We start from the raw sequence: 27,589 nt of genomic DNA, 5'->3' as shown, positions 1-27,589 counted from the left end.
TTCTTGTGAGTCCGCACGGGTAGGTACCACCAACCTGCCTATTTCTGCCATGAAACATTAATGCGTTTCGGTTCGAAGGGTAAGGCAGCCGTTGTACTGTAAAAACCTTGGAACTGATGTTTTGAGGTGGGCGGAGGTATAAACGTTGTAGATGTCTATGAGTTCCGGTAAACACTTAACACCAAGCGGGCTGTGAACTCGTCCACACGTCGTAGCAATAAAAAATACTGGTGGAAGAGCCGGATGTTTTATTCTTGAGACCACAACGACTTCACAAATATGTTGCCCGAAAAATAAAACTTGGCCTAAAAAAATACAATGAAGTTTTGTCTTAATAAATTCATTGAAATGCTACATTAAGAGCATAAAATATGATTATAAAGTTTTGATTCGTAGTTTCAGAGCGATGAGAGAGTATTTGCAAAATTTACGAATATATTAATTAAAATCTTGCTTAGGGGCTTGCTTTTGAATTTCACGCGGGCGGGCATGTAGGGATGCGATTTTCAGAAAAAAGATTTCCTTTTTGTTTAAGCTACAGTTAAGTTAATATCTATAGCCTGACAGGAATGGGCATTTCCGAGCACGTGTTATCTGAAGATTTATTGGCACGGCTTCGGAATTTCGGTTCAATATCGCAAGACGATAACCAGGTTATTGCGTATTACATCAGAATACATTTCAGTAATACTATGATTAGGGTCTGAGAGAATGCTGTCTGGGATTTCGAGTTCACATCTATATATAAAATAATGTGATAAGCTTTTGTAGATATGTAACTTTTTTTCCCCTACTTATGCTGATAGGCTTGAGAGGCTATTTCAGCTTCTCCTTGGCGTGTAGGTGAGCTCACGGGGCTTTAACCGGGAGTGTTGCTAACACTGACCCTAGCAAGAGCAGTGCTTCGTGGAATCTACCACTGGATCGGAATCGCGACCTACTGACACGATCCGGCGAGAAACCCAGTGGGCTATGTTTGTGGGTTAATTTAGCTGCCAAGCCCTTGCAGTACATAATGTTTTGAGATCGCACAAGTTCATCCTAACTTCACCTAATGAAAGTTCTAGTAAACAAAAAAAGAAGAAACTATTAACTGTAGGCAGCGGCTTGGCTCTGGCCCTGGCATTGCTGAAGTCCATGGGCGACAGTAACCACTCACCATCAGTTGGAACGTATGCTCGTCCGCCAACAAGGACAAAAAAATTAAACAAAATGCCCGACGTATTGTTGACAAAAAATCTATATCTTAATATACTACCATATAAAAACTGAATAATCAAAATGCGACCGAAATTAAGGACTATAACATATCTGTACAGTTACAGTGAAACTTGTGCAATCTCAAAAGATGTACATAATATCTTTTTTTTTAAACTGGTACTCATATGGCTGCAGGATTCAGTGAAGTCCATAGACATCACCACCCTGCCAATCATTATTCTAATCGATGAATGGCATGGTTTTACTACTTTATATTTTTACACTTTACAACTTTACTATACTACATATATACTTTACTATATACCTTCAAAGGATTTGCGAACGCTACTGTTATTTTTTTGTGTACCCAAAATTAGTTTAAAACCGCAAAAAAACGAAAGGTATTGACTGACTTTGCTTTGTTGTATCTTTTCATAACTTCAGAGTGGACAGAGATTATTGTCAGAACTATGAGATTTCAGTGACGTGTTTCAAATTTTGAGCGCATAATTTTATTTCAACTAGAGGTCCCGCAGTAGTCGAAATTCGACTATAATTAATTGGAATTGTAAGTTTGTACACTATTATGATTGTATTTTATACTTCCATGATCACAAATTTCGCCAAGACTACACTATAAAAATATTTACAAAGACAAACCATGTTCTATTCTCAATTTGACAACAGACGTCAAGAACAAAAGTTTGACAATAAATAGTATGCATGCGTGCGTGCGTCAAATACATGGTATGTAGTGTGTGTAATGTTTTCTTTGTTGATTTAATGTATCTTTTATGCATTATTTAAAAAAAATATTAGCATTGTGCACTTCTTCTCTATATTCTCTATAAGTGTGGAAAATTTCATACTCCTCCGTCAGCGCAATTTCCTTAAAAAGGGATACAAAGTTTTTGCTTCACGTATTAATATATAGATTGCGAAATAGTGAGTAAGTATCTTCTAATTTAAGGCTAAATAGAGCGTTTGATAATGCATAAATAAGCTCGCATATAACACGCATGTTCGTATGAAGCCCTATGCAACTTTTTATAGGAATTCTTTTAACTCAGCTTAAACTACTTTTATAGAATTTTTGTCGGTTTTTGCGAGTCCTACACATAATTAAAACTAAATTTCAAGACGTCATTATTAGCTTATTTCGTCCCTTACCACGAAAACTATAAAGCTATACCAACTTAGGAAATAATGTAAACATAATTAAAAAAAACGTTTGATTAAGATCTAAGTTTTTTTTTTCTCGGTTAGATGAGTGGACGAGCTCACAGCCCACCTGATGTTAAGTGGTTACTGGAGCCCATAGACATCTATAACGTAAATGCGCCACCCACCTTGAGATATAAGTTCTAAGGTCCCAAGTATAGTTACAACGGCTGCCCCACCCTTCAAACCGAAACGCATTACTGCTTCACCGCAGAAATAGGCAAGGTGGTGGTACCTACCCGTGCCGATATTATTTGTATCAGTTCAAAACGAGGGGATCCTTACTCGTGCAATGTGACATTTTCATGGTGTACGCATTACGTGCGTGTTGCAACGAATTTCTTCACAACTATTTGTGGTTAAGCACAAGATAAATAAGGCGTCTGTATAAAAAAATTATTAGTCAAATATGTAGGCACTTGTCCAAATGATTATTTAATAATGTAACCAATTAACCGACATTATGAGACTGCGGAGTATGACGATTGCTCAATGTATTCAAATATGATTCATTTTCGAAAATAATTGTAACTAGAGGTCCCGCAGTAGTCGAAATTCGACTATAATAATATAATTAATTCGAATTGTAAGTTTGTACACTATTATGATTGTATTTTATACTTCTGTAATCACAAATTTCGCCCAGGCTACACTATAAAAAATATTAATAAAGACAAACAATATTTAATCTATTCTCAATTTGAACACAGACGTCAAGAACAAAAGTTGGGACAATAAATAGTATGCATGCGTGTGTGCGTCAAATACTTGGTATGTAGTGTGTGTGTGTAATGTTTTCTTTATTGATTTAATACATCTTTTACGCATTATTTTAAAAAAATATTAGCATTGTGCACTTCTTCTCTATATTCTGTATAAGTGTGGAAAATTTCATACTCCTCCGTCCGCGCAATTTTCGTAAAAAGGGATACAAAGTTTTTGTTTCACGTATTAATATAATTGTAATTATTCCTACTTTTTCACTTATTACTGAAACTGTAACTCTATTTCTCATGTCTCTATTTCATCTCACACGTGTACACTCTACAGACAATTTAAGTTGGTTATCTGACTATTTTGTGTTAAGTGGAAGTCGGGTCATGTAGACTTTCCATCGTAAATGCAGTCTACCTTGAGACTTTGGATTGAAGTCCATAACATTAGATGGCTTTCAGTGATTTTAACGCGTCCCACCGCCATTATCCAAAATACGAATTGGGAAAATAGGAAGTGTGTAACCGAAGTAAAGAGAGAAAAAGAATACTACTACAAACTAGACACGGGTATTGTGGTAGTGGTATTGGGACAATTAAGTCAGGGTCATATACCTATGTTGTCACATAATGTACTTTTATTAAACATTAAGGTAAAATCCTCTGCTCTGAGCATATATTCAAAGACTATAAGCTATAAAAATATATAAATTGGAAAATTTAAACAACAAAAAAACTCACCATTTTCGTTGCTATGAGCATAATCAAACTTTTCCAGGGAGTTGAATAAATCATCCATAAACGGTTTTTACGTTAACACTTCAAGCGTTCGAAAATTAAAAACAGTTTTATAAGCCAACACCGAACCAATAATAATATTTAACAGAAACAAAAGGCGGAAAGTGACATTTTCGAACGGTAGGCAGAGAGCGCTCTGTTTGAAACGCGAACGATCGCGCGCGTTATTTTTTTCCATCAACTTTTCCTCTAGACGACCAGTGCTGCCCACGGCCAGTGGCATACTGCCACAAGATCTTGCTCGTGTATTTGTATAGTAAGCGATTAGATCCATCGTTGGAATGCCATCGGGTTTTCGCTCATCGACGCGACACGGTAATTGATTACGATGAAAATCATACGTATTATGTTGTAATTCGCACGATCGAATTAATTAGGGATGTGTGAAAGAGAAAATTTCAAAGATCGCGCGCTGAATTAACTTTTTTTTTCCTACCTATGCTGATAGATTGAGAAGCTATTTCAGCTTCTCCTTGGCGTGTAGGTGAGTACACGGGGCTCAAACCGGGAGTGTTGCTAACACTGACCCTAGCAAGAGCCGTGCTTCGCAGAATCTACCACCGGATCGGAAACGCGACCCACTGAGAAGATCCGGCGAGAAACTCAGTGGGCTGTGTCTATGGGATAATTCGCTCGTCGAGCCCATCGTCGCAAGCGACGGGTTCGACGAGGACGGTGACCGGTGCTTGTGGTACCTAAAACCGCCGTTAATGGATCGGGAGGATCTGTAATGACGTGCGCCATACATCCCTAAAATTCGCGCGATCGAATTAATTAGGGATGTGTGAAAGAGAAAATTTCATAGATCGCGCGCTGACATTTACAATTTCAAGAGCACGCATGTATTACTACTAAAATGAAAGAATAAATTTAACATCATAGCAGTAGATAGTATTTTAGTGAAATTAAAAGTTTGACTTCATTTTTCAAGGTACGCCACGTTCAAGACTTTGTCTTGATATAGATAGAATTGTTGTTGATGTTTTTGAACCTCGTAAGGCAGTCAAAAACAGATTTTTTTTTTAAATACTCTGTATCTTAAATCGTGTACATATATTTTAACTGTTTGCGAAAATATACAGTAGAATTCTTTATTTTAAATTCATAAGTTCTGTCAATATATGATTATGATTTTTAATTAACTGTTTGCATGTTGGTGGCAGGGCGTCTTGTGAGCCGCGCGGGTAGGTACCACCACCTAGCCTATTTCTGCCGTGAAGCAGTAATGCGTTTCGGTTTGATGGGTAGGGCAGCCGTTGTAACTATACTGAGACCTTAGAACTTATATCTCAAGGTGGGTGGCGCATTTACGTTGTAGATGTCTATGGGCTCCAGTAACTACTTCACACCAGGTGGGCTGTGAGCTCGCCCACTTATCGAAGCAATAAAAAATATATATTTTTATGTTACATGCAAACGTTTTCGATTATAATTTACCGCAGTCATAATTTTAAATGACCACTCTTTCTGCCCGTGCCCTTAACAATGTCAATAAATTGTATGCTGTTTAGAGTTTCATAATTTCCTTTACATTAATGCCGAGCGGTACAGATACCCATTAATACTATCTACATAATCGCATAGATTGGGAATTAAATACTTAGAAAATGTGTCACACTGGTTACTTAAACGGCTTAGTGATTTAGTTAGTAAATTGCCTTGTAAGATTTGCTCGTGATTGTCAATTCGAATGCTAAAATCATATTTCGTTTCAATTTTTTTTAGCTTAAAATAATATCTAGAAATTAAATTTGAAAAATGTTAAATACATTGTGTTTTTGGTAAATTTAAATTTAAGCTCTAAATAAAATGTTGATATTAAAAAAATATACATTAGAAATATTTTTAGGGCTTACTCTCGTGTTCATTATTTTATTTTTATATTTTCAACGTTTCTTTACATTAAAGTTTTGTGGTCGCGATATATGTAGATATAGAATATGTTATATAGAATAGAAGTAATTTTAAATTCGTCTATGACTCGCGAAAACTAAAGAAGATATTAATTTAAATGTTCAAATGTAACATGAGTGAGTGGAATGTTTTTAGAAAAAATAAAATTTTAAATTAATAGATTTGCATATACTATGCCCGAATTTGAATGGTTAACAGAATCAATTTATTTTACCATTTGCAGTTTAGAAAAACTGCTTGAATTCAGTGTATTTTATATATTAATCAACAAATGAATTATATGTTAACTCTATCGGCAATTTCCAAAAAGACATAATCCCTAGAAAAACCGACGAAATAAACTAAATATAAAGCAAGACACTTTAATTTACCTTATAAAAGAAAGGCTTAGAATAAATAATTACCTTTAAAATAAAAACGTTTTGGGTTAGCGTGAGTCTTGCTGATAGAGTTCACATTAGACTTTGTTATTCATTACTGCTTCGTCTTTCGAATCAGTTGCTTGTCTTCCTGTTTTCTATGCTCATTTTTATTGCACTAAAAAACTAGATGAACTCACGGCTTCCCTGAAGCTAGTGGATACCGAAGGTCATAGACATATCAACAAAAATGGCACTACTAAAGTCACGCTTGTAAAGTCTGTTCTACCTTACCTTACAGAGTGTAACTTATTTGCGGCAGATATTGGCAGGAAAATGGCACCTACCCGTGTAGGCAGACACTAAGCTCTTACTCTACTAGTCAATTTGGACTTTTGTGGACTTACTTTGGTCGTTAGGCGCATAGCATCTGCCCACAGCAAAGATACTGAATGATGATCGCGACCGCTCTGACAAGAGTGATGCGACACAGAGCTTTAGGCAGTCGAAAATACTGAGGCGCATAACATCTGCCCACGCAATGATACCGAATGACGACCGCGACCGCTCTAACAAGAGTGATGCGACAAAGGAAGGGCTTACCGCGAGCAGAGTGGGCAGGGCACTTGCCATGCGCATAGTGCGTTGTGCGGACGGCGCTGGGTGACGGAGGCTGCGGGCGGACGGGGGCGCGCGGGCCGCATCCGGCCGCCCTCTTCTCTTCTACCACTGTTGCCACCACATTGTGCACCTGTGACACACAAAAAAAAAACTATTATTCCGATGTCTTCTTCCTATTCGTACACTCTTGACAGAGTGGTCGTGGTCATGCATCAGTCGGATCCTGCGATACCGATGCTCTCGCGATTCGACGCCATGTGGCACGATGTTTCGCAGAGTGAGAGCAAACATTTATGTTGGAGTGAGTAACAGATTTTATGAGGTCGGTCCATCGTGTTGGAGATCGTCCGCGAGATCTTTTGCCCTCGACTTTCCCTTGCACCACCAACCGCTCAATGGAAATCTCATTACGAGTGATGTGCCCGAAGAACTTGAGGATTCGTAATTGGACTGTTGACGATAGTCTCTCCTTGATGTTGAGCTCTTTCAGGATCAAAATGTTGGTACGGTGCGCGGTCCACGGAATTCTGAGGAGACGTCTCCAACACCACATTTCCAGTGCGTCAATCTTACGACGGTATTGCATCCTCAGCGTCCACGTCTCAGCCCCATACAGAAAGATTGGAAAGACCAGGCATCTCATTAACCGAACTTTTGTGTTTTTTGTTATTCTGCGGTCTCTCCAAATCTTTGTTAGCCTCTCAACTGAGGATCTTGTCACGGCGCAACGTCTTCGGATCTCATCTTCGCAGCCTCCAGCGTTGGTGATAGTGGAGCCTATGTATTCCGATGTACGTGCACCTAAAATTGGCGGCATCTGCATTTGCACCTCATAATATTTCCTGAGTTTTTTTGGAACGAAGTTCCTTATGGGACGATGCGGAGAAGTACCCTAACCGGAAAAAATGTCCGTAACGTAAGTTTTTTTATAGACTTTTTCGTATTTTTTTATTGCTTAGGTCTCTGGACGAGCTCACAGCCTACCTGGTATTCAGTGGTTACCGGATCCCATAGACATCTACAACGTAAATGCCGCCACCGAATTTGCCATTTAATCGATGTATTTTAAATGGCAAAGAAACTTTTGAGAAGAAAGCCTGAAATTCCCTCATTAACCGTTCATTTTTTAGTCAACTGAATTCTTCTTAAAATGACCTCACAAATTTATATCGTAAAGATTCTTTGGACAAAACAGATTCGTAATACTTTGATTCACTATTCAAATATTCGTGATAAAGGTGGGCGCCAACATTATCTCGACGATAAGCTGAATGATAGACCTGATGCCAAATTAATTGGAGGTGTGCGACAATATGTACTGACGTCAGTTACTCGATAATTCGCATTCAAAGTAGATAAATGGGATAAAGTGTGTTTTACACTGGTGAATTTTTTTTTATTGCTTAGATGTGTGGACGAGCTCACAGCCCACCTGGTGCTAAGTGGTTACTGGAGCCCATGGACATCTACAACGTAAATGCGCCATCCACTTGAGATATAAGTTCTAAGATCTCAGTATAGTTACAACGGCTTAATAATAACAAAATTTGTCAAGAAAACCAATCATGTCAATAAGAAGTGCTTAGTTATATTGTCTAAAGCGATACTATTTTAAAGGAATTCCAATATAAATTTATAATGTATGTTTTGTAATTCGTCTAAAAACGTTTTTGACTTTTTTTTGTATAAATAATAACTACATAAATTATAATCATACAAATCGCGAGTATTATTTATTTTAAAAGCGTTTATTAGTACTGTTTGACCACTGATTTAGAGCTGTTTTATATAATGTAATAGAGAAGAAATTATCTATTAATATATTGCAATTTGTTTTGGCTGTCGTCTAGGGATTTGTCGTTCTGTCCCTTCCATCCATCTGTCAAAGGAGGAACCTTGGACGTCATCAGAGAAGCTACTTCGTATAATATAATCTGCCGGCCTTGCAGTTCCTCAAAGTACTGTAATATTAGGTATATTGAGAACGAAGACCCACTATGTACTAAAGACAAAAGTTAGAGATTGAGAAGAAGAAAGAGAATTGATGATAGATGATGATATGATTTTCTTTTTTTTTATAGCATATTTCATCTTATTACGAACCTTAAAATTTTTCTAGATTTTTAAATACCTAAGTGAAATAAGGAAAAGTTTGAAAAAACTAAATACCTAAAGGTAAATTGTTAAATGTTGTATCACGTTTATTGATTGATTCCGGTAAAAATTCTAACAATCGATTACGTATTGTCGGAAAAATTCGCTGATAAGTAAAGATCCTATTTATATTGGATCCTATTTACGTTTGAAGAAGTTTCTGGCAACATTAAAACTACTGGTATGTGCGTTAAGTTAATAGTCGTATCTCTGTATGAATATTCTGTTTCTCTTCCTTTAGGTCACTTTGTTTTTCCTACCTATGCTGATAGCCTTGAGAGGCTATGTCAGCGTAATCCTAACGTCTAGGTGAGCTGTCGGGGCTCAAACCAGGAGCTGTTGCTAACACAGGCCCTACCAAGAGTAATCTTTCGCAGAATCTACCACCGGATCGAAAACGCGGCCAACTGAGAAGATCCGGCGAGAAGCTCGGTGGTTTGTGTCTATGGGTTAGTTTACTCGCTGAACCCTTCTTCGCAAGCGACGGGTTCGACGAGAACGGTGGCCGGTGCTTGAGGTATCTAAAAGCACTCTTAATGGATCGGGAGGATCCGAAATGACGTGTTTAGGGCGACGTTGACTGTTTACCATTTGGTCCGCAGGATCGGGAATGTAATTTCCGGATGCTATGACAAGAGGGTTTTCGTGTCGTGCCGCCTTCTCAAAGTGGCGCATTGATGGCGACTGAATATACTTCCGTGGGGGTCGTCGCGTCCCGCAAGGGGACCCGACGCTTCCCGGGCTTCGGGGAAACCCCTCTGCCCGGGCGTGTAACTCCCTGCCTATCGAGGCAGGTATGATGAGTTGCAGGATTGAGTCGGTTGGGTCTGACTTGATGGTGGGAGGGTTTTCTTCTTCTTTCTTCTTTCTTCTGTCTTCTCTGTCTAAATGTACTTACTGATAGCGGCGGCTTATTAATAATTTAGTATCTGTGAAGGTGTACATTGTGGTGTACGGTGGCCGGCAAGAAGTGGATGAGGAGAGCAGCAGACCGGTGTGTAGATTGGGAGAGGCCTATGTCCAGCAGTGGACGACTGTGGGCTGTTGATGATGATGATGATGATGATGAAGGTGTACATTTGCGGGAAAATAATACAAATCACTTAATCACTTAAATCGTATTAAATTCTGGTCATTTTACTGGGACGTTATTTCATTTCATCTCATCCCGCTTCATTCGATTTCACCTCAATGAAGTATGATTTCAAAGAAATCAACTTCATTTCCTTCTACTCAATTTTTTTTTTCATTAATAGTAATTTTTTTTTTATATAAAGTCGACACTAGCAACTAACTAAACTAAAAAACAGAAAAAGAACAAGCCTAAACATGTTTACTTTGCTAGACCATGTTCGTACTTATTTCTAAATTACACATAGTAAACAAGGAAGGAATATACTTACATTTATAATCTACAATTCCTTTGAAGTTGAAACGATGTAAATTTCAAGCAAGTAGTTGTTGGCTGTTGTAGTTCTGGTAGCTAATATTGATCTAGTCCAGAGTCCGGAACATCGGTTCAAAATCATGTTTGACACAGTTTATATAGGTTACAGTGAATCAAACGGTTCGCATTCAACATCACACAGAAGTCACAAGCTAACAGCCCAACAAGGCAATAGAATAACTTAGTCTAGGTAGTAGTCCTAAATAAAAGTGAAAGCGCTTCCATCATTTCTACAAAGTTCTACCTTTTAAAAGTACTAGAGGTCCCGCAGTAGTCGAAATTCGACTATAATTAATTGGAATTGTAAGTTTTTCCACTATTATGATTGTATTTTATACATCTATAATCACAAATTTCGCCAAGGCTAACTATAAAAATAATAATAAAGACAAACAATATATTTCATCTATTCTCAATTTGACCACAGACGTCAAGAATAAAAGTTTGACAATAAATAGTATGCATGCGTGTGTGCGTCAAATACATGGTATGTAGTGTGTGTATGTTTTCTTTATGATTTAATGTATCTTTTATGCATTCTTTTAAAAAAATATTAGCATTGTGCACTTATTCTCTATATTCTCTATAAGTGTAGAAAATTTCATACTCCTCCGTCCGCGCAATTTTCGTAAAAAGGGATACAAAGTTTTTGCTTCACGTATTAATATATAGATTGGTAACTCATAAGTCTCACGCTGTCTTTAGACTCGAAATTACTGATTTAAAGATCGTAACTTATAAATTCTCGTGATGTATATTTTAATCTATGGACGCACAAATTAAGACTACAGAAATAGAAAGGAGAGCCGCAAAGGGACTGATTGGTTAAATAAATATCTCCCAGTAGAGCCGTTAAGCTCGGGAAAGATATAGAGTTTTTTTTGATATATCGGTATTTTGAATAATCACGGCTTAAGCCAGCGCTTGTTTTAATAGTTTGACAATTTTCAAAGTTATGAATAGAGCAGTTTTATTTATTTCTTCCAGACGTCATAGTTCGAACTTGAATATTTATTTATTTATATACTAGCGACCCGCCCTCGGTTCGCTTCGGAAACTGTAATTTATTATTGATTTCTCCACTATTTAATGGATGTTATTATACATATAAACCTTCCTCTTTAATCAATCTATCTATTAAAAAAAAACGTATCAAAATCTGTTGCGTAGTTTTAAAGATTAAAGCATATCTGTCCCTATACAGATATAGGGACAGAGAAAGCGACTTTGTTTTATACTATGTGGTGATTGGGGAAACCAACTGTCAAAAAAACATATAATATATTAAAAAAATAGCTAAAACAAAACCAAAGGTTTCCACCGTCAAAATCACACATAAGTAGAAAGTGAAAAAAGCCTACTGAGTTAATAAAACTACTGTAACATCACAGCACTGTGGCTCAGACGAATCCTCAGATAGAAAACAAGGTGGGTGTTCAAACAACAGGTTCGAATCCGCAGGGAACAATAAATAGCAATCGTCTCGACCGCCATAGACGGAACCGAATCTTGTATGAATTTTATATCGTTCATATACTAAATAACTGTTTCTAAATGTTTTGTTTATATTTATGGCTGGTTATTTTTGTATAAGTTTTTCAAAAAACTCAATATGAACACGTATGGAAGACTAAATTGTGATTTTCATGTGCTCGACAGGCAAATAAGGTAAAATATTATTAACTTGTTAATATAATTAGTCTGGCCATAAATACTGTTACAACTAAAAATAATAAAAATTCTATTGCAAATAACATTTATTACTTTTACAGTGTGTTAGTTTAAAACAATTTAAAGTATAAAAAGCTTATTCGAAGTGGTCTCCATTGGCTGAAATACAGTCCTTTAAACGTTGAGGCCAGTTATCAATATAGGCACGCACTCTTTCCATGGGAAAAATTTTCACTGCCAATCGTACGGATTGTTTTAGGGACTCCAAATTATCATGGCGTTTAGAGCAAGCCGTACTCTCTAAAACTGACCATAAATCATAATTCAGCGGATTAAGATCGGGACTAGACGACGGCCAGTCTTGTCTTGCCAGTCAGCTCTGATGAAGTCCGAAACGTTCGTTTCCAACCAAGACTGCATAGAACAAGCTTTATGACCTGGCGCCGAGTCATGCTGGAAGGACCATTCTTGATTATTGAACATGGTGTTGTTAAGGGGCTTCACTACCTTCTCAAGAATGGTATCTTGATACACTTGTGCCAATGTTTTGATACCTTTTTCACGAAAGTATGGCTCAGTCACTCCTTCATGGCTACCCCACCAAACCATCACTGAAGTCGGATAGTGCCCACGTTGCACTCTGTCGACTAATTGGGAAGCTTCCTTAGAGCTTTGAGCAAAAATACGGTCATTTTGATTGTTAAAATGTTGCTCAATTGTAAAAATTTTCTCATCCGTAAACAAAAATTTTTCTATGACCTCCCTTTGCGTACCGCTTCAGTAGTTGTTTCGATTTTACCACCCTATTCTCTTTTAAATTATCAGTTAAGAAATGACCAGTACGTCTCTTATAGGCTGCAAGTCCTAAGTCATCTTTTAAAATACGCGACATGGTTCTAGGTGCTATCTTCGTCTCCCGAGATAAAATCTTTTGCTTTTGGACAGGATTTCTTCGAATTCTTTCCCTTACTGCTTTGACCACCTTTTTCGTACAAACACTACGTGGACGGCCAGATCTTTTTCTGTCACAAACAAAGGAGATCTCATTGCACCTATTAATAGCCCGGTACACAAACATTTTACTAAGACCAAGCGTATGGAGAGTTTTAAAAATTGCATTTGGCTCCATACCTACTTTGTGTAATGCAATCACAGCGATTCGGTTCTCTTTATCACCCCACTCCATTTTAATATCGCAAAATATTGTACAATGTATTAGCGCCAAAATGAGAAAACTCAATGAGCAATCATATAAAAATGACAGATTCCAGATTGAAATGTAATATTTTGTTTATTTTTAATTGTAACAGTATTTATGGCCAGGCTAAGTACGACATGTAATAGGATGGTCGCGTTGGGAGCACTCGCGGCGAGATCTCGTCGCGGTGCTGGGTAGAGACCTTTCCTTGCGGGCTGTCATCGTTAGCTTGTTAGAGGATCAAAGCTCGTGGGATGCCATGGCCAGGATTTGTGACCTGGTCATGACATCCCGTGAGGCTGAGGAGTGCAAAAGGGAGTAGGATCCCGAGGAATTGGAGGAGATGGTGAACCTTGGCCCTCCTCGTCTCCCTCTTCCTCTCTGGAGGCGCCGGAGTCCGACATAACCCGGTCCGTTACCTCTCTCGACCTCAGAATTGAGGATTATCGACAATTATCGTCATCGTCGCCCATGGACATCAGCAATGCCAGGGACATGGCCAAGCCGCTTGCCTGCCGCACCTATCTATGTTGTTTTCTAGAAAGGTTCTAATGTAACCTGTTTTTTCAAAACGGACCCAACGAACACTGTAATTTCTCAATATCTAACATCATAGATGAAATACAAGCGTATAATTATTCACACTGTCAACCAATCATGTTTTCGATTGCGAAGATAAATTTTCAATTAAGTTGCTATTTACAGAGCCGCTTGTCTGTTTAGAAATTAGCTGTTCTGACGGATTCGTTGTGGAAATCGATCGAATTAACTTATTCATGTTTCTAAGCTTGGACCTCCATGCTATAACCTATGTTCTGGGATAAATTTTATTTGTTGTGCTAGTCTCCAGAATTAGTGGAATCATATTTATTATTGTATAGCGAATGAATTCCAATTATTCTTGAAAATGAAGACTCTCTTGAATATAGGTAACTTTTTTACTGTTTGTTAGTGACGATGTGACTTATTGTGTTCAGTGGCTAATGTGGAATATTTACAAGCGCTATTAAAACTGCGTCGTGTGACTGCTTAGCTGCAGGATGTTGGCACCGACCCGAGTGGGCTTAGGTCCTTCCACAATGAAATTATTTATTTATTTTTTCAAAAAATATTTGTATATTTTATTTATTGTCTGTTTAGGCTTGTGGAGGGTACTCCTTTTTCAAACGAGGCGTGTGGAGAGTACGGTATATGGAGAATACGGTAGGTAGTGGCTTGTCTCTGCCCCTGGCATTGCTGAAAACCATGAGCAACGGTAGCCACTCACCATCCATGTTATGTATGTATATAATTCGTGAAGCAAAAACTTTGTATAGTAACCGGCAAACATCGTGAGCAAATGACCTTGGCTGCGCAGAACCGAATTTTAGATCACTTTGGTGGTAAGGGTGAGGCGCGACGGCAGGGGAAATCGTATCGAGCGCGTTATTGGTAGATCAGTCGAACCTTGCGTAAAGTACGCTTGCGTACAGTGAAAAATCTATCGTTATTAATCGTTAAGTTATATTTTATTATAATTGCTTGTTGACTTTGTTGCCATTGCTATTTGTTGAGTGTTTGTTGATTTTTTATAAAAAATACACTATGCCGCGACAAACTGGTGGAGTATTCAAAAGAAAGGGTAGAAAAATTGTGTACGACGTATATTGCTTCATTATAAAACAGGGGAAGAATGATATTATGGAAAAAGTAAAACAGACTTCGGAAGCAACAAAAACATCAGTGAGTACTGTTAGGTGCATTATTAACGAAGCTAAAGGCTCTGGCTTGCTCATCGTGCTTGGGACTCCGGGTAAGAAAAGATCAGGGAAGAAGAAAGTTACCGGAATGGATAGTTTCGTTCAATCTGTAATAAAAAGGCTTCGAAAATTTTAAAGAAGATATACATTTTAATGGCTCGGAATGAAGTTTACGACGAATTATGAAAGAGCTAGGCTTCAGATGGAAAAAAAAAACAGAAAATAATCGGAAGCTGGTAATTGAAAAAAGTAACATTCGATTACTACGAATCGAATATCTTCAAAAAATAATTAATTATAGACAAAAAAGAAGATCGAACCGACCGAGTCGTAAACTACACCGATGAGCCCTATGTCGACTTAACACGATGATGGCGACTCGGGTGATGAAAACAGTGATGATGATAATGGTCAAGATTATGATAACGAAAAAAAATTACAAATACCAGCTTCGCTTCAACTGAACGAAGACCTGGCAACAGCTCTAGTTTTGACTTAATAGAAGGAATATCTATTTTACCCCAAGATTAAATTATTACAATTATTAACCTATATTTTTTGTTGATGTTCTAATAAATATATAAATAAATACATATGTTGATTTTAATAATTTAATTGCATTATGACGCAGAGTAAATAATATTTTTGCACGTGAGTGTACCATGCGCAAACTTACCCCCACTACGTCAACAAATGCTCAAGAAGTTTGCCGGCTATTATACCCATTTTTACGAAAATTCCGCGAACAGAGGAGTATGAAATTTCTCACACTTATAGAAAATATAGAGGAGGAGTGCAGAATGTTACTATTTTTTTTTATTTTTCTTAAAATTCAATCAATAAAAAAAAAAACATTACACACGCTACCGTGTATTTGACACACACACGCTTGCATACTATTTGTTTAATGTCAAACTTTTCTTATTGCATAGTCTGTGCTCAAATTGAGAATAGAATGATAAAATATTGTTTGTCTTTATTAATATCTGTCTTTTTTTTTTTTTTTTTATTGCTTAGCTGTGTGGACGAGCTCACAGCCCACCTGATGTTAAGTGGTTACTGGAGCCCATAGACATCTACAACGTAAATGCGCCACACACCTTGAGATATAGTTCTAAGGTCTCAGTATAGTCACAACGGCTGCCCCACCCTTCAAACCGAAACGCATTACTGCTTCACGGCAGAAATAGGCGGGGCGGTGGTACCTACCCGTGCGGACTCACAAGAGGTCCTACCACCAGTAAAAAGTGTAGTCTTGGTGAAATCTATAATCATGGAAGTATATTAGTCTTTGACAATAGAATCATGTATGATCGTATGCCTACAGAGCAATAAAAAAAAAATTAAATCTGTTGACGTACTTAATCTACTGTCTTAAAACATAATCAACCCGATCACTTCGCTTGTCATGCATTGCGGTTTCAAAAATGATCCCACTGAATTCAAATTCCTGTATCACAACTTCAATGACATGCTTGTTGATTCAATCTCTGCCACTGAACCAAAAAAGCCACAGTCCGAGAAGAACCGAGAAGAACCGGAATGCAGCGAGCCTGCATTTTTATTAAGAGTCTTTTATATTTAGTTAGTTAATGGTAAGAATAGAAAACCAAGAAAATACAAAACAGAAAAATATTAAAAAAACTCAAGTTGAGGTAGTCATTTATGTTGCATCGGTTTAAGTTTATGAACACACTAAGTACTATATTATAAATAGTATTTCTTAAAAAAAAAACAGTATATCATCAAAACATACAAATAAATCCTTCGTTGATTTGTTTTTTAATATTAAAATCTCTTTTCGTACTACAACGCTAGTCGATCAGTATGCAGTATGCAGATCATCAAGGGTTATGTGTTTACCAATGCTCATAGACTTATGCAATGCTGGTGTGTCAAGAAACTGCATATCCTGTTAATTCCAAATGATTTAACTTGAGTTTGGCCGTTTTTAGATTAGGTATACCTACGTACCTATTACTTTTTAGATTAGGTATACTTACTAGTATATGGCCGATGTGATTATAATTACAGTTACATTTACGGTATAATATCACGTATATTATTTCCGACGTTACGAATTCGTTACCCTATCTCGGAAAGTAATTTATCGTTTTATTTTGCTACTTTACATATTCTATTTGATCTAAAATATTTATAGCGGTAAGGCACAGAGCGAGTCCGTATGGATAAGCATTGCCGTACTTATTTTCTCAAAGAAGTCATTCGCTTCAATTAAAAGACTTTAATCGAGTCTTCTCGTCTTTTAGGTATGGAGACGATTCGTGATGTCACGAGCTCCAGTTACCAGGAGGACGCAAAGTTAATCATCATCATCATCATCTCAGCCTGTCCACTGTCCACTACTGAACATAGGCCGCTCTAAGCCGGTCCTTTACCACCTGCGTCTAACGTGACCCGGCGATTCTCACTAGATCGTCGGTCCATTCCGTAGGTGGCAAGTGCATTGTAGGATGGCGACCTACCAAAATTAATAATAAAAGAAATTTTACTAAAATATTATTTAGAGATACAGGTACTTCTTTGATATTCTTTTTTTTTATTCCTTAGATGTGTGGATGAGCTCACATCCCACCTGTTGTTAAGTGGTTACTGGAGCCCATAGACATCTACAACGTAAATCGCCACCCACCTTGAGATTTAAGTTCTAAGGTCTCAGTATAGTTACAACGGCTGCCCCACCCTTCAAACCGAAATGCATTACTGCTTCCAGCAGAAAAAGCAGAAAAAGGCGAGGTGGTGGTACCTACCTGTGCGGACTCACAAGAGGTCCTGCCACCAGTAAAAATTTGATAAAGATCTGTTAAAGATTTATCATGTTTCGACATTCGCGTTACGACGACTTTAAATCTATATGAAAATCTGAATAAGAACTAAGCTTACTAAGCTGCAGCTAGTTACAAGACATGTATAAAGTAGTCAAACAATAAATTTAAAGTGTTGTATTCGAACCGGTTATTGGCCAATCGACTCATTGCGTGTTATTACGAGTTCGTAATGGAACTTAATTAGATTGCGGTTCCATCTGCGAAAACGGATTATAGTTGTGAAACTAAAATACACCCATAATGTTATTTATCACATTTATTGGATTATTCCACATCAAATAGCCAAAGGAAGGTTAGGTCTAATGCATTATGAATTTATTATAATATGTCGCCGTGTATTTCGCTTATAATTTCTATGGTAGCTATAATCGTATTTTAGCAAATAAAAAAAATGTTAGATGCACTTTTTTATTAGCTTAGTTCAGCCTTTCCCAAAGCGGGCGTAACGCCCCCTTGTGGGCGCTGTGGGCCTAAAAGGGGACCGGTAAGAGACCCAGAGAAAAAGGGGGGGTCTCTTAGACACCGACTGAGTGAATATAGTGGTCTCGCTATAGTGGTCTTTAAGTAGGTGAAAATAATTTATTCTCAAAGTGGGCAGTAGACAAAATAAGTTTGGGAACCCTTGGTTTAGTTGAACAACCAAGATAAGCTCTTACCTCATTTTAAGCATCAAAAGTTTCAATCGGTAGACAATAATGTATTTCCTCTTAAAAGTAATCCTTTGCGTTAGAAATAGGCTAAATTATGGTACCTAACGAAGTGGCTTTTCAATAAATCCCACCACGATCTTAATTAGGGGTAAATAAGAGTCAAACGAAGGAGAAGATGATAATTAAAGAGAAGAAACTGGTATTATTACGAATGAGCCTAGTAGTTAAAGCTATAGAGGCTCGGGGTAACTTATCCTTATTCTTTGATAAATAACAAACACAGTATTGTAAGTTCTTCACTTAATGCCAGGTGAGCTCTTGTGCGTATCATATGTGAAGTGCGACTGGAGTTTTGTTTATTGCTTAGATGGCTGCATGAGCTCACAGCTCACCTGATGTTAAGTAGTTACTGGAGCCCATAGACATCTCCAACGTAAATGCGCCACCCACCTTGAGATATAAGTTCTAAGATCTCAGTATAGTTACAACGGCTGCCCCGCCCTTCAAACCGAGACGCATTACTGCTTCATGGCAGAAATACGCAGGGTGCTGGTACCTACACTAAGCAATAAAAAGCTAATAAAAAATACATAAATAATATGTGTGCGGTATCTATTGTCCTATATGTACAAATATTAGTAGAATATTATATACACGAAAATATTTTTATTTAGAAATTTTCTCCTTAGATACGTAAAATATAAATCACTCGAATATAACATTTTTAAAGCTACTAGAGGTCCCGCAGTAGTCGAAATTCGACTATAATTAATTGGAATTGTAAGTCTGTACAGTATTGTGATTGTATTTTATACTTCTATAATCACAAATTTCGCCAAGCTACACTATAAAAAATGTTAATAAAGACAAACAATATTTAATCTATTCTCAATTTGACAACAGACATCGAGCACAAAAGTTTGACAATAAATAGTATGCATGCGTGTGTGCGTCAAATACATAGTATGTAGTGTGTGTAATGTTTTGTTTATTGATTTAATGTATCTTTTATGCATTATTTAAAAAAAATATTAGCATTGTGCACTTCTTCTCTATATTCTCTATAAGTGTGGAAAATTTCATACTCCTCCGTCCGCGTAATTTACGTAAAAAGGGATACAAAGTTTTTGCTTCACGTATTAATATATAGATGTTTATTGTATTAACAGAAAGTCACTGCTATTGATGTGAAAATTTTTTGCATATTGATGCAGTTAAATGTACTAAATAGCTTACACTGTTATTATATTTAAGTTTTATATCATGAAGTCAGAATGAAGATTAACATACTTTTCAGACACACTTACGACCGATAAAATTTTCGTATCGGGGGCTTTTACTATAATCGATTCTTACAAGCAAGCTCCAAGAACACAAGCTTTAAACCGAGAAAAGCTCAACCAACTTTCCCTGACCGTTATTAGAACTGACAATAGCAACACGAAAACGGTATCTAAAATTCTTTAACAAATCTGTTTCCACCTCAGTTTATTTATCAATAAAACACTTAATCAAGCACCGCCTTTATCTGGAACAATCATGCCGACACATTCCTAAGATACAACAGGACAGACACTAACTATCATTAAACAGGTTGACGTGTTATCGTCGTATCAGCCTGTTTGCAGTCATTGAATCGGCGCCACCGTATTGGCTTCACACTAACAGCCCTGATTGTCAATACAGATTGTTTAATCGATGATCACCGGTCTGTTTTACTGGTCTGTAATTGGCTGCAATCTCAGAATTTAGAATGTTACGCAATTTGCCATTCTGTCCTGTGAGGTCTTGTTCTTGAAGTCTTGTTCGTTGGCACATATTTGTATTGTTGGTTGCGGGTAACTGGAATTCGTGTTGCAATTTATCATTAAATCGTGTTTGTACTTAAATTGGTTGATAAAATGTTTATAAAGTTTTTTTTTAGTTGTTTGTTTTGATGAAAAGAGAACGAAGAATCTGTGTAATTAAATACGCTTGCGTGATTTAAATATTTAGTCAGGTCTGGGCCATGGGAGCTTACGAAAATGGTTTTTTTTATTGCCCTTGTAGGTAGAAGGGTATATAGAAAATCCAATGTAGAGTGATTACCCTCGCCCATGGGCGTCAGCAATGCCAGGGGCAGAGCTAAGCCGCTGACTTTTTTTTTCCTACCTATGCTGTTAGCCTTGAGAGGCTATTTCAGCTTCTTCTTGATGTGTAGGTGAGCTCACGGGGCTCAAACCTGACGTCGTTGCTAACACTGGCCCTAGCAAGAGCAGTGCTTCGCAGAATCGACTAGTGGATCGGAAACGCGACCCACTGAGAAGATCTGGCGAGAAACTCACTGGGCTGTGTCTATGGGTTAAATTATTACTTGTCGAGTCCTTCGTCGCAAGCGACGGGTTCGGCGAGGACGGTGACCGATGCTTGTGATACCTAAAAGCACCGTTAATAGATCGGGAGAATCCGTAATGACATGTTTACCCCACCGCTACCTAGCGAAACGCCGTTCATCACATAACAAAGTCACAATCTGATCGTTTTGTCCAAAATATTTAAGGAATATATACATTTTATAGTTTCGTCGAAATTTCTCTTATCATCCTTTACAACAGTGAAAACTGTATCAAAAACGATTAGGTGGCTTAGTAGACGAAGAAGCAGGGCAGGTAACGACTCGTTTTCATAATATTTTGAGAAATTATAACGAAACTAAAATTTGGACAGAAATGAAATATTCATATGTCTTATATTTTAATTTTAATGACTCTACTGATGACGTCAATACTCACATATGTATGTAGTTTGCAGAAAGGGATTGGTGAGCGCATATAATCTCTCCACTAATAACTTTAGACGCTTGAATCTCAGAACTTTATGAGCTGATTTCAATTATTTCTTCAACACAAGTGAATACATTTCTGTGCATTTATATTTTAATAAGCATGACATTAGTTAAATACCTATTTATGAAATGTTATCTTACAAGATGCAAAGAAGTGGGTAAAAATTGGTGAGAAGCGAAATTTCAGTCCATGAGTGATATATAGGTAGATTGATATTATTAATGGAATTTGTACATTTTTGATGTGAAACATCTATAGCCGCACGTAAAACCGATTTATGGCGTGGCGACGCATGCCGTGGCGACGCGTCGCCATGCGCAATCGACTGTGCGATTCTCTCCCACTCGATCCGGCGTTAAGTCATCTCTCTCGCTACACTGAGCTCGGATACCTATAGTGTATACTCCGTAGTGTATACAGTGTTGTTTACTACAGTACACATAACCTGTGTTTTACTTGAAAACAAATTATTTTTTCGTAATATTTTATTTTATTATTATGACATATTTAGTTCTTATCACAATCTGTTCTTTTCTGCATATTACTTTTACAAAATAATGTCGATGTTTCACATCTGCCAGGCGTCCCGTGACGGCTCACATTTTAAAATTAATGTTGTATTAGGGATGCAATAAAATAAAACTTTATAGAAGATTCATTTAACAATTCGAAGGAGTGAGTCTGATTTTCGTTGATGGTCCTCTTTAAATGTAATTATAATTAAAATATCTTTTACTTCTAAGCTAATTTTTTCATATTAATCTTTTTATAAATATTTCTTCTGTGCGTGTGTTTGTTACTGAACTCCTCCTAAACGGCTGGACCGATTTGAATGATTTTTTTTGTATGTGTTTTTGGGTGGCACCTTGGATGGTTTAGATTCACAAATCAGCCCGGCAGATGGTGCTGCAGTTAGTATCTAGTTTATTTATCTATACTGCAAACTAAATGGCTGGATCGACTTGAATGAATGTTTGCAGGACAACGTCTGTCGGGTCCGCTCGTCTAGATACTAATTGTATAAATCTATACTAATATTATAAAGAGGAAAGATTTGTTTGTTTGTATTGAAATAACCTCCGAAACTACTGAACCGATTTGAAAAATTCTTTCACTTTTTGAAAGCTGCACTATTCCCCAGTGACATAGGCTATAATCTTTTGTTGAAAAAAAAAATAGGGATCTTTACTAAAACTCCATTAATAAATACCCAAGGTGTAAACAATTACCTAAAATATTCTTTACATCGCGTGCCCTGCTAAAACTATTGATGATAGAATAAAATAATGTACTACGACTTTGTGGAACACATTATTATTTACAAAGAGTGTCGCGACAGCATATGTCCAACTATTATTTATAGTTATGCCGCAATAAGTGTTCTTTTATTTTTTTAAATAAAACAACCTCAAATATCGTTGAAATTTTTGTTAAAGACCCGAGCGGAGCCGGAGCAGGCCGCTAGTATAAGATAAATCGATTTGACCTGCATAATAATATGTACGTAGCAGTGGTATACTCTACACTACTGAAGGTAAACGTAAAGTGAAATCTACGTATATATAAGTAAGTGGGTGGCGCACTCGATACCAACAAAATACCTATTTGTAAGATCAAGATCGTGTCAATTTCAAATCGACGGCGTGAAAAGTTCTTGACGGCTCGTTAACACGTTCGGGCGCGCACTTAACGACTTCATTCAATCATTTGCTTTAATAATTGGTTCGTATTAATTATGGGGAAATATTGAGTTCTGAATAATAATTATCTTTGTTTTTCTTACCGGAAACAAGCTAAATCTTTATTTTTTTAAAGCTTTTTGGAACGAAGTTCCTTATGGGACGACGCGGTGGGGTACGCCAACCGGGAAAAAACGTCCGTAACGTAAGATTTATATTAGTAATGCACACAGTGTACGACTTAACTTTGTAATAGCGTACAAAAAATAACATATTTTTTTATCATTCATTGACCACGATCTCAGAGCGTTCGTTTGCGCAATACACTAACTCTTATGCAAACAACCATGATTGAAGTGTACCACAATAAGTTCGCACGTTACCGAATGACCGTGGGTTGTTGCGAAACCTCCAGTTTTATTTTATTTATACCTCGAATAGAACTTAAAATTAATATTTTTATAATAAGGAACTTCGTTCCTATCCGGTGTCCCACGACACCACACATCTTTTTTTTGGTAATAAAAATTATCAAAAAATTTGATCTGTTACATTGACAAGTGTAAATGTTTTTAATAATTAATAAAATAATAATAATAAAACAGAAACGAAAAGACAAAACGAAAGCAAGAAATATCACCTACAGTACAGATTTAATGTTCAGATTAGAGATAAAATCGAGACTCTGATTATTCTGAATGATCTGAGTTTCTATGGTAATAAATAACCATAGAAACTCTGATTATCCAGTACGTTTGCATCCGACTTCTCTTCTTCAATCCGTGTCCACCCAGTGCTGAATGGAGGTCTCTACAATGCCACTTTGACCAGATCGTCGGTCCGTGGCCCCATTGGTTGTCTACCCACGAGCTGCGACGTCCAGTAAAGGGTCTCCACTCTAGTACTTTTCCAGCATCGGACTTAGTTCGGTCCTATGTAACGTCACATTTGCTGACCTCATTCCATTATAGTGGTTGGCAATGACAGCTGCATGAGGGAAGCATAAAGTCCCATTAAAACAGTTCACTGAATTAATGAATGATTCTATTGAATCATCGGCATCACTTGGGTGTAGGCGTTGCGTGTAAATCTAGACTGGCCAGGTATAGCGATTTTTCATCAATAATTGATTTTAATTTGAGTCTAATTATTAGTCTCGCTATCAACGCACGTGGGATGATCGGTTTATGATTTATTATGTTTTTGTTTGTTGATATGACACGTTTTTTTTTTTATTTACGTAACATGACTAGTTGTTTTACGAATATTAATGAGTTATTTATAATTAGTTTTTTTTTTATTAATTTTGTGTATGAATTTCGCTTTAATGATAAATTACTTATTTTTCATTTCCGTTGAATGTTATTTATTTTATTGCCTTTGCAGGCAGACGAGGGCACGGCCTACCTGACGGTGAGTAGTTACCGTCGCCCATGGACTTCAGCAATGCCAGGGGCAGAGCCAAGTCGCTGCCTACCGTATATTCTGTTTAACATAGGTCATTCAAATAACGGCAGAAAAAACTTGAGTTAAAATCGTACAGATTTTATTCGTTGAGGGCTTTTCCTGTCGCGCTTTAACTATGATGTCTCTTTTGGAGTATTCTTTATTCTTTGAAGGCTTTTTCTGTAGCTATGTCACGATTTTCCGTTTGAAGAGGAAGACGATTGTTGTCTCAACATGAGTGACACTGTTCATTACTGGTGGTAGGACCTCTTGTGAATCCGCACGGGTAGGTACCACCAACCTGTCTATTTCTGCCGTGAAGCAGTAATGCGTTTCGGTTTGAAGGGTGGGCAGCCGTTGTAACTATACTGAGACCTTAGAACTTTTATATCAAGGTGGCTGGCGGCATTTACGTTGTAAATGTCTATGGGTTCCAGTAACCACTTAACACCAAGTAGGCTGTGAGCTCATCCATCCATCTAAGCAATAAAAAACAATAATAATAAAATCTTGACAATTTTATGAGTTCTAATATCCATTTCAGAGCGGGAACAACCTCACGATTTAAAAAAACAAATCGAATTCCTTAAATCTTCTCGAGTTCTCCATCGTAAATCTCATATTTGAAGTCGTAATACTTGTTAGTGAATAGAATAGAATACTAGATGGTTGGCAGGGCTCTGGTAATGCCAATTAAGCGTGTTCACGTACTCACACACACGCCTGAGTTGTTACCGGCGTTGTTGACAAGAAAACGTGATCGATACGATAATCTCTTACATATTTATGTACGTACACGTTAGGGAATATGAATAAGAGTTTCGAAATCGATAGATAACTAGCTGACTCTATGCAAATGTGGAAGGTGTAACGACGGAGGGAAATGTTCGCCGCTGAGCGGATGTTATTGCTCGGTAGACCGACGGCCCAAGTGTTGTTGTTAGGAACTAGTATATAAGCAAGCTTATTTTGAAAATGTCGTAGGTGAGATTCAGGCATCTGTCAAATATCTTGTGTTGTATGATGGGTACCCGCCACATCACTCCTCTCCGAGACCGGAGGTCGTGTCATTTTTAGTTATCGTTGTCCGTGCTGAGAGGTCAGCAAATGTGACGTTACATAGGACCGAACTATTTTTTTTTTTTGCTTAGATGGGTGGACGATCTCATAGCCCACCTGGTGTTAAGTGGCTACTGGACCCATAGACATCTACAACATAAATGCATCACCCACCTTGAGATATGTTCTAAGGTCTCAGTATAGTTACAACGGCTGCCCACCCTTCAAACCGAAACGCATTACTGCTTCACGGCAGAAATAGACAGGTTGGTGGTACCTACCCGCGCGGATTCACAAGAGGTCCTACCACCATTAAACATCATAGATTCAAAACACGAGCAGTAAATAAGCCTTTCTCTCTCTCTCTCTCTCTCTTCAATCGGTTTCTCACTGCTGAGGATCGTGACTCCGTCCGAGTCCGTCAACTAGCTGTCTCCATCGATTCTTAAATAAATAAGCCTTAAAATAACAATAAAACAAATTTCGGGGTCTCGCCGCTTAGAAAGTTCTATTCTAGACAAACTTATACGTATAGAAACGAACAATAACTTCATCTTACTTTAGTGGTTGATTTCATCATCACCCCTTATCTCTCCACTGATGAATGTAGGCTTCTCCCATAGTTCGCCATAGTGAGCGGTCCTTAATTTAGATATGTGAGATTGATTTTTTTTCCTACCTAAGCTGATAGCCTTGAGAGGCTATTTCAGCGTAACCTTAACTAGTAGGTGAACTAACGGGGCTCAAACCTGACGACGTTGCCAACACGAACCCTAGCAAGAGCCGTGCTTCGCAGAATCTACCACCGGATCGGAAACGTGACCCACTGAGAAGATCCGGCGAGAAGCTCAGTGGGCTGTGTCTGTGGGTTAATTTACTCGTCGAACCCGTCGCTTGCGACGAAGGGCTGACCGAACGATGACCGGTCGATTGACTAATGTTGTGCTCACGAAAACGAATATACTTAGCACAGAATAACACTATCACGTGAGTGTGGTAAGACGATTAGGGCTTCACAGTACTGCGATAGTCAACTACGATTTATTGGTGTTTGGATAAGCCCGCCCGGATAGGTCACACAATCCTGCTTATTTCTGCTCAGTAGGCTTCACCCGCGACTTGAAAAGAGGATAAGCGTTCTACAATCCGTCTTCAGCCTCGGCTTAGAGTACAGGGATGTAAACACATTTATTTATCTCCAGCTATTTCTAAAGAGCTTGTTTAGTACATTTATTTCGTAATGCGTAATGGCGCCACAGATTAAATACTCAATTCAAATTCATATTAAACCTTGTCCGAGCGATATCTAACGCGATCAATACTATAATTACGAACGTTTTGAATTTATTGTATAATGCTAATCTATTTGCCCTTCCGTCAGTACCAATCATAACACTAACAAGGCGCTAATTGTAACACTTGTGATTTACAACAAAAAATATTATGCCGGAAAGAGCCTATTTTGCTTTCTAAATGGGAATAAATACGTTGTTAATAAATAATAGTTTAAAAAAACTAACAAAATACGCTTTTATAGAAAATCCTATTAAAAAATAGAAATAAAATTTTAATAAATTTGAATTAAAAAGAGTGTAAGAAAAAATGATTTTATTATAAAAAACGCGTGGGGTGCTTTTCAGGATATTATCAAAACAACCCTTCTACTGATATCTGTTTATAAAATATTTATAACTACTGATACCATGCACCCCACGCCATTTTCTATTTTTTAGTTAGATTTTCCTTAATAAGTATACCAAATTTCGAGTTAATCCGACGTTTTAAAGGGGGTCAAAATCATGTTCAAAGATTCCGTTACATACTAACATACATACGTCTGAAGCTAATAAAAGTGTATTAAGAAAGTATAGTATTAGTTATAGTATTTGACGCATATTTTTACCTTTTCTTTGATAACAACGTAAGGATTGATTATAAGAACATTGCAGCATTAATTATTCCTTCCGTCATTATTTCCGCTGTAAAGGATTTTACAGTATCGTTAAATTCCTCATTGTTCTTGATATCACAGCGCTGTTTGGAAGT

General features: G+C 37.4%; 1 protein-coding gene across 4 annotated transcripts in view; it reads right to left on the bottom strand.

Moving 5' to 3' along the window:
- LOC114240356 (uncharacterized) overlaps positions 1 to 27,589 on the bottom strand; it is a 196,186-nt gene that overhangs the window by 28,001 nt on the left and 140,596 nt on the right. For 2 of the 4 annotated variants that reach the window (XM_089736295.1, XM_028170875.2), the window contains exon 3: positions 6,809 to 6,956. In XM_089736295.1, the coding sequence (XP_089592421.1) occupies positions 6,809 to 6,844 (36 nt within the window). In that variant the 5' untranslated portion in view covers positions 6,845 to 6,956. Of the gene's footprint in view, positions 1 to 3,875; positions 4,339 to 6,612; positions 6,774 to 6,808; positions 6,957 to 27,589 lie in introns of those variants that run through there. The other 2 variants (XM_089736296.1, XM_028170874.2) reach the window with 2 other exon arrangements.

This window comes from Bombyx mandarina, chromosome 21 (assembly GCF_030267445.1).
Source record: "Bombyx mandarina strain Sakado chromosome 21, ASM3026744v2".
NCBI lineage: Eukaryota > Metazoa > Arthropoda > Insecta > Lepidoptera > Bombycidae > Bombyx > Bombyx mandarina.
Note: the sequence above shows the minus strand (reverse complement) of the source record. Positions and strands in the feature narration are given on the sequence as shown.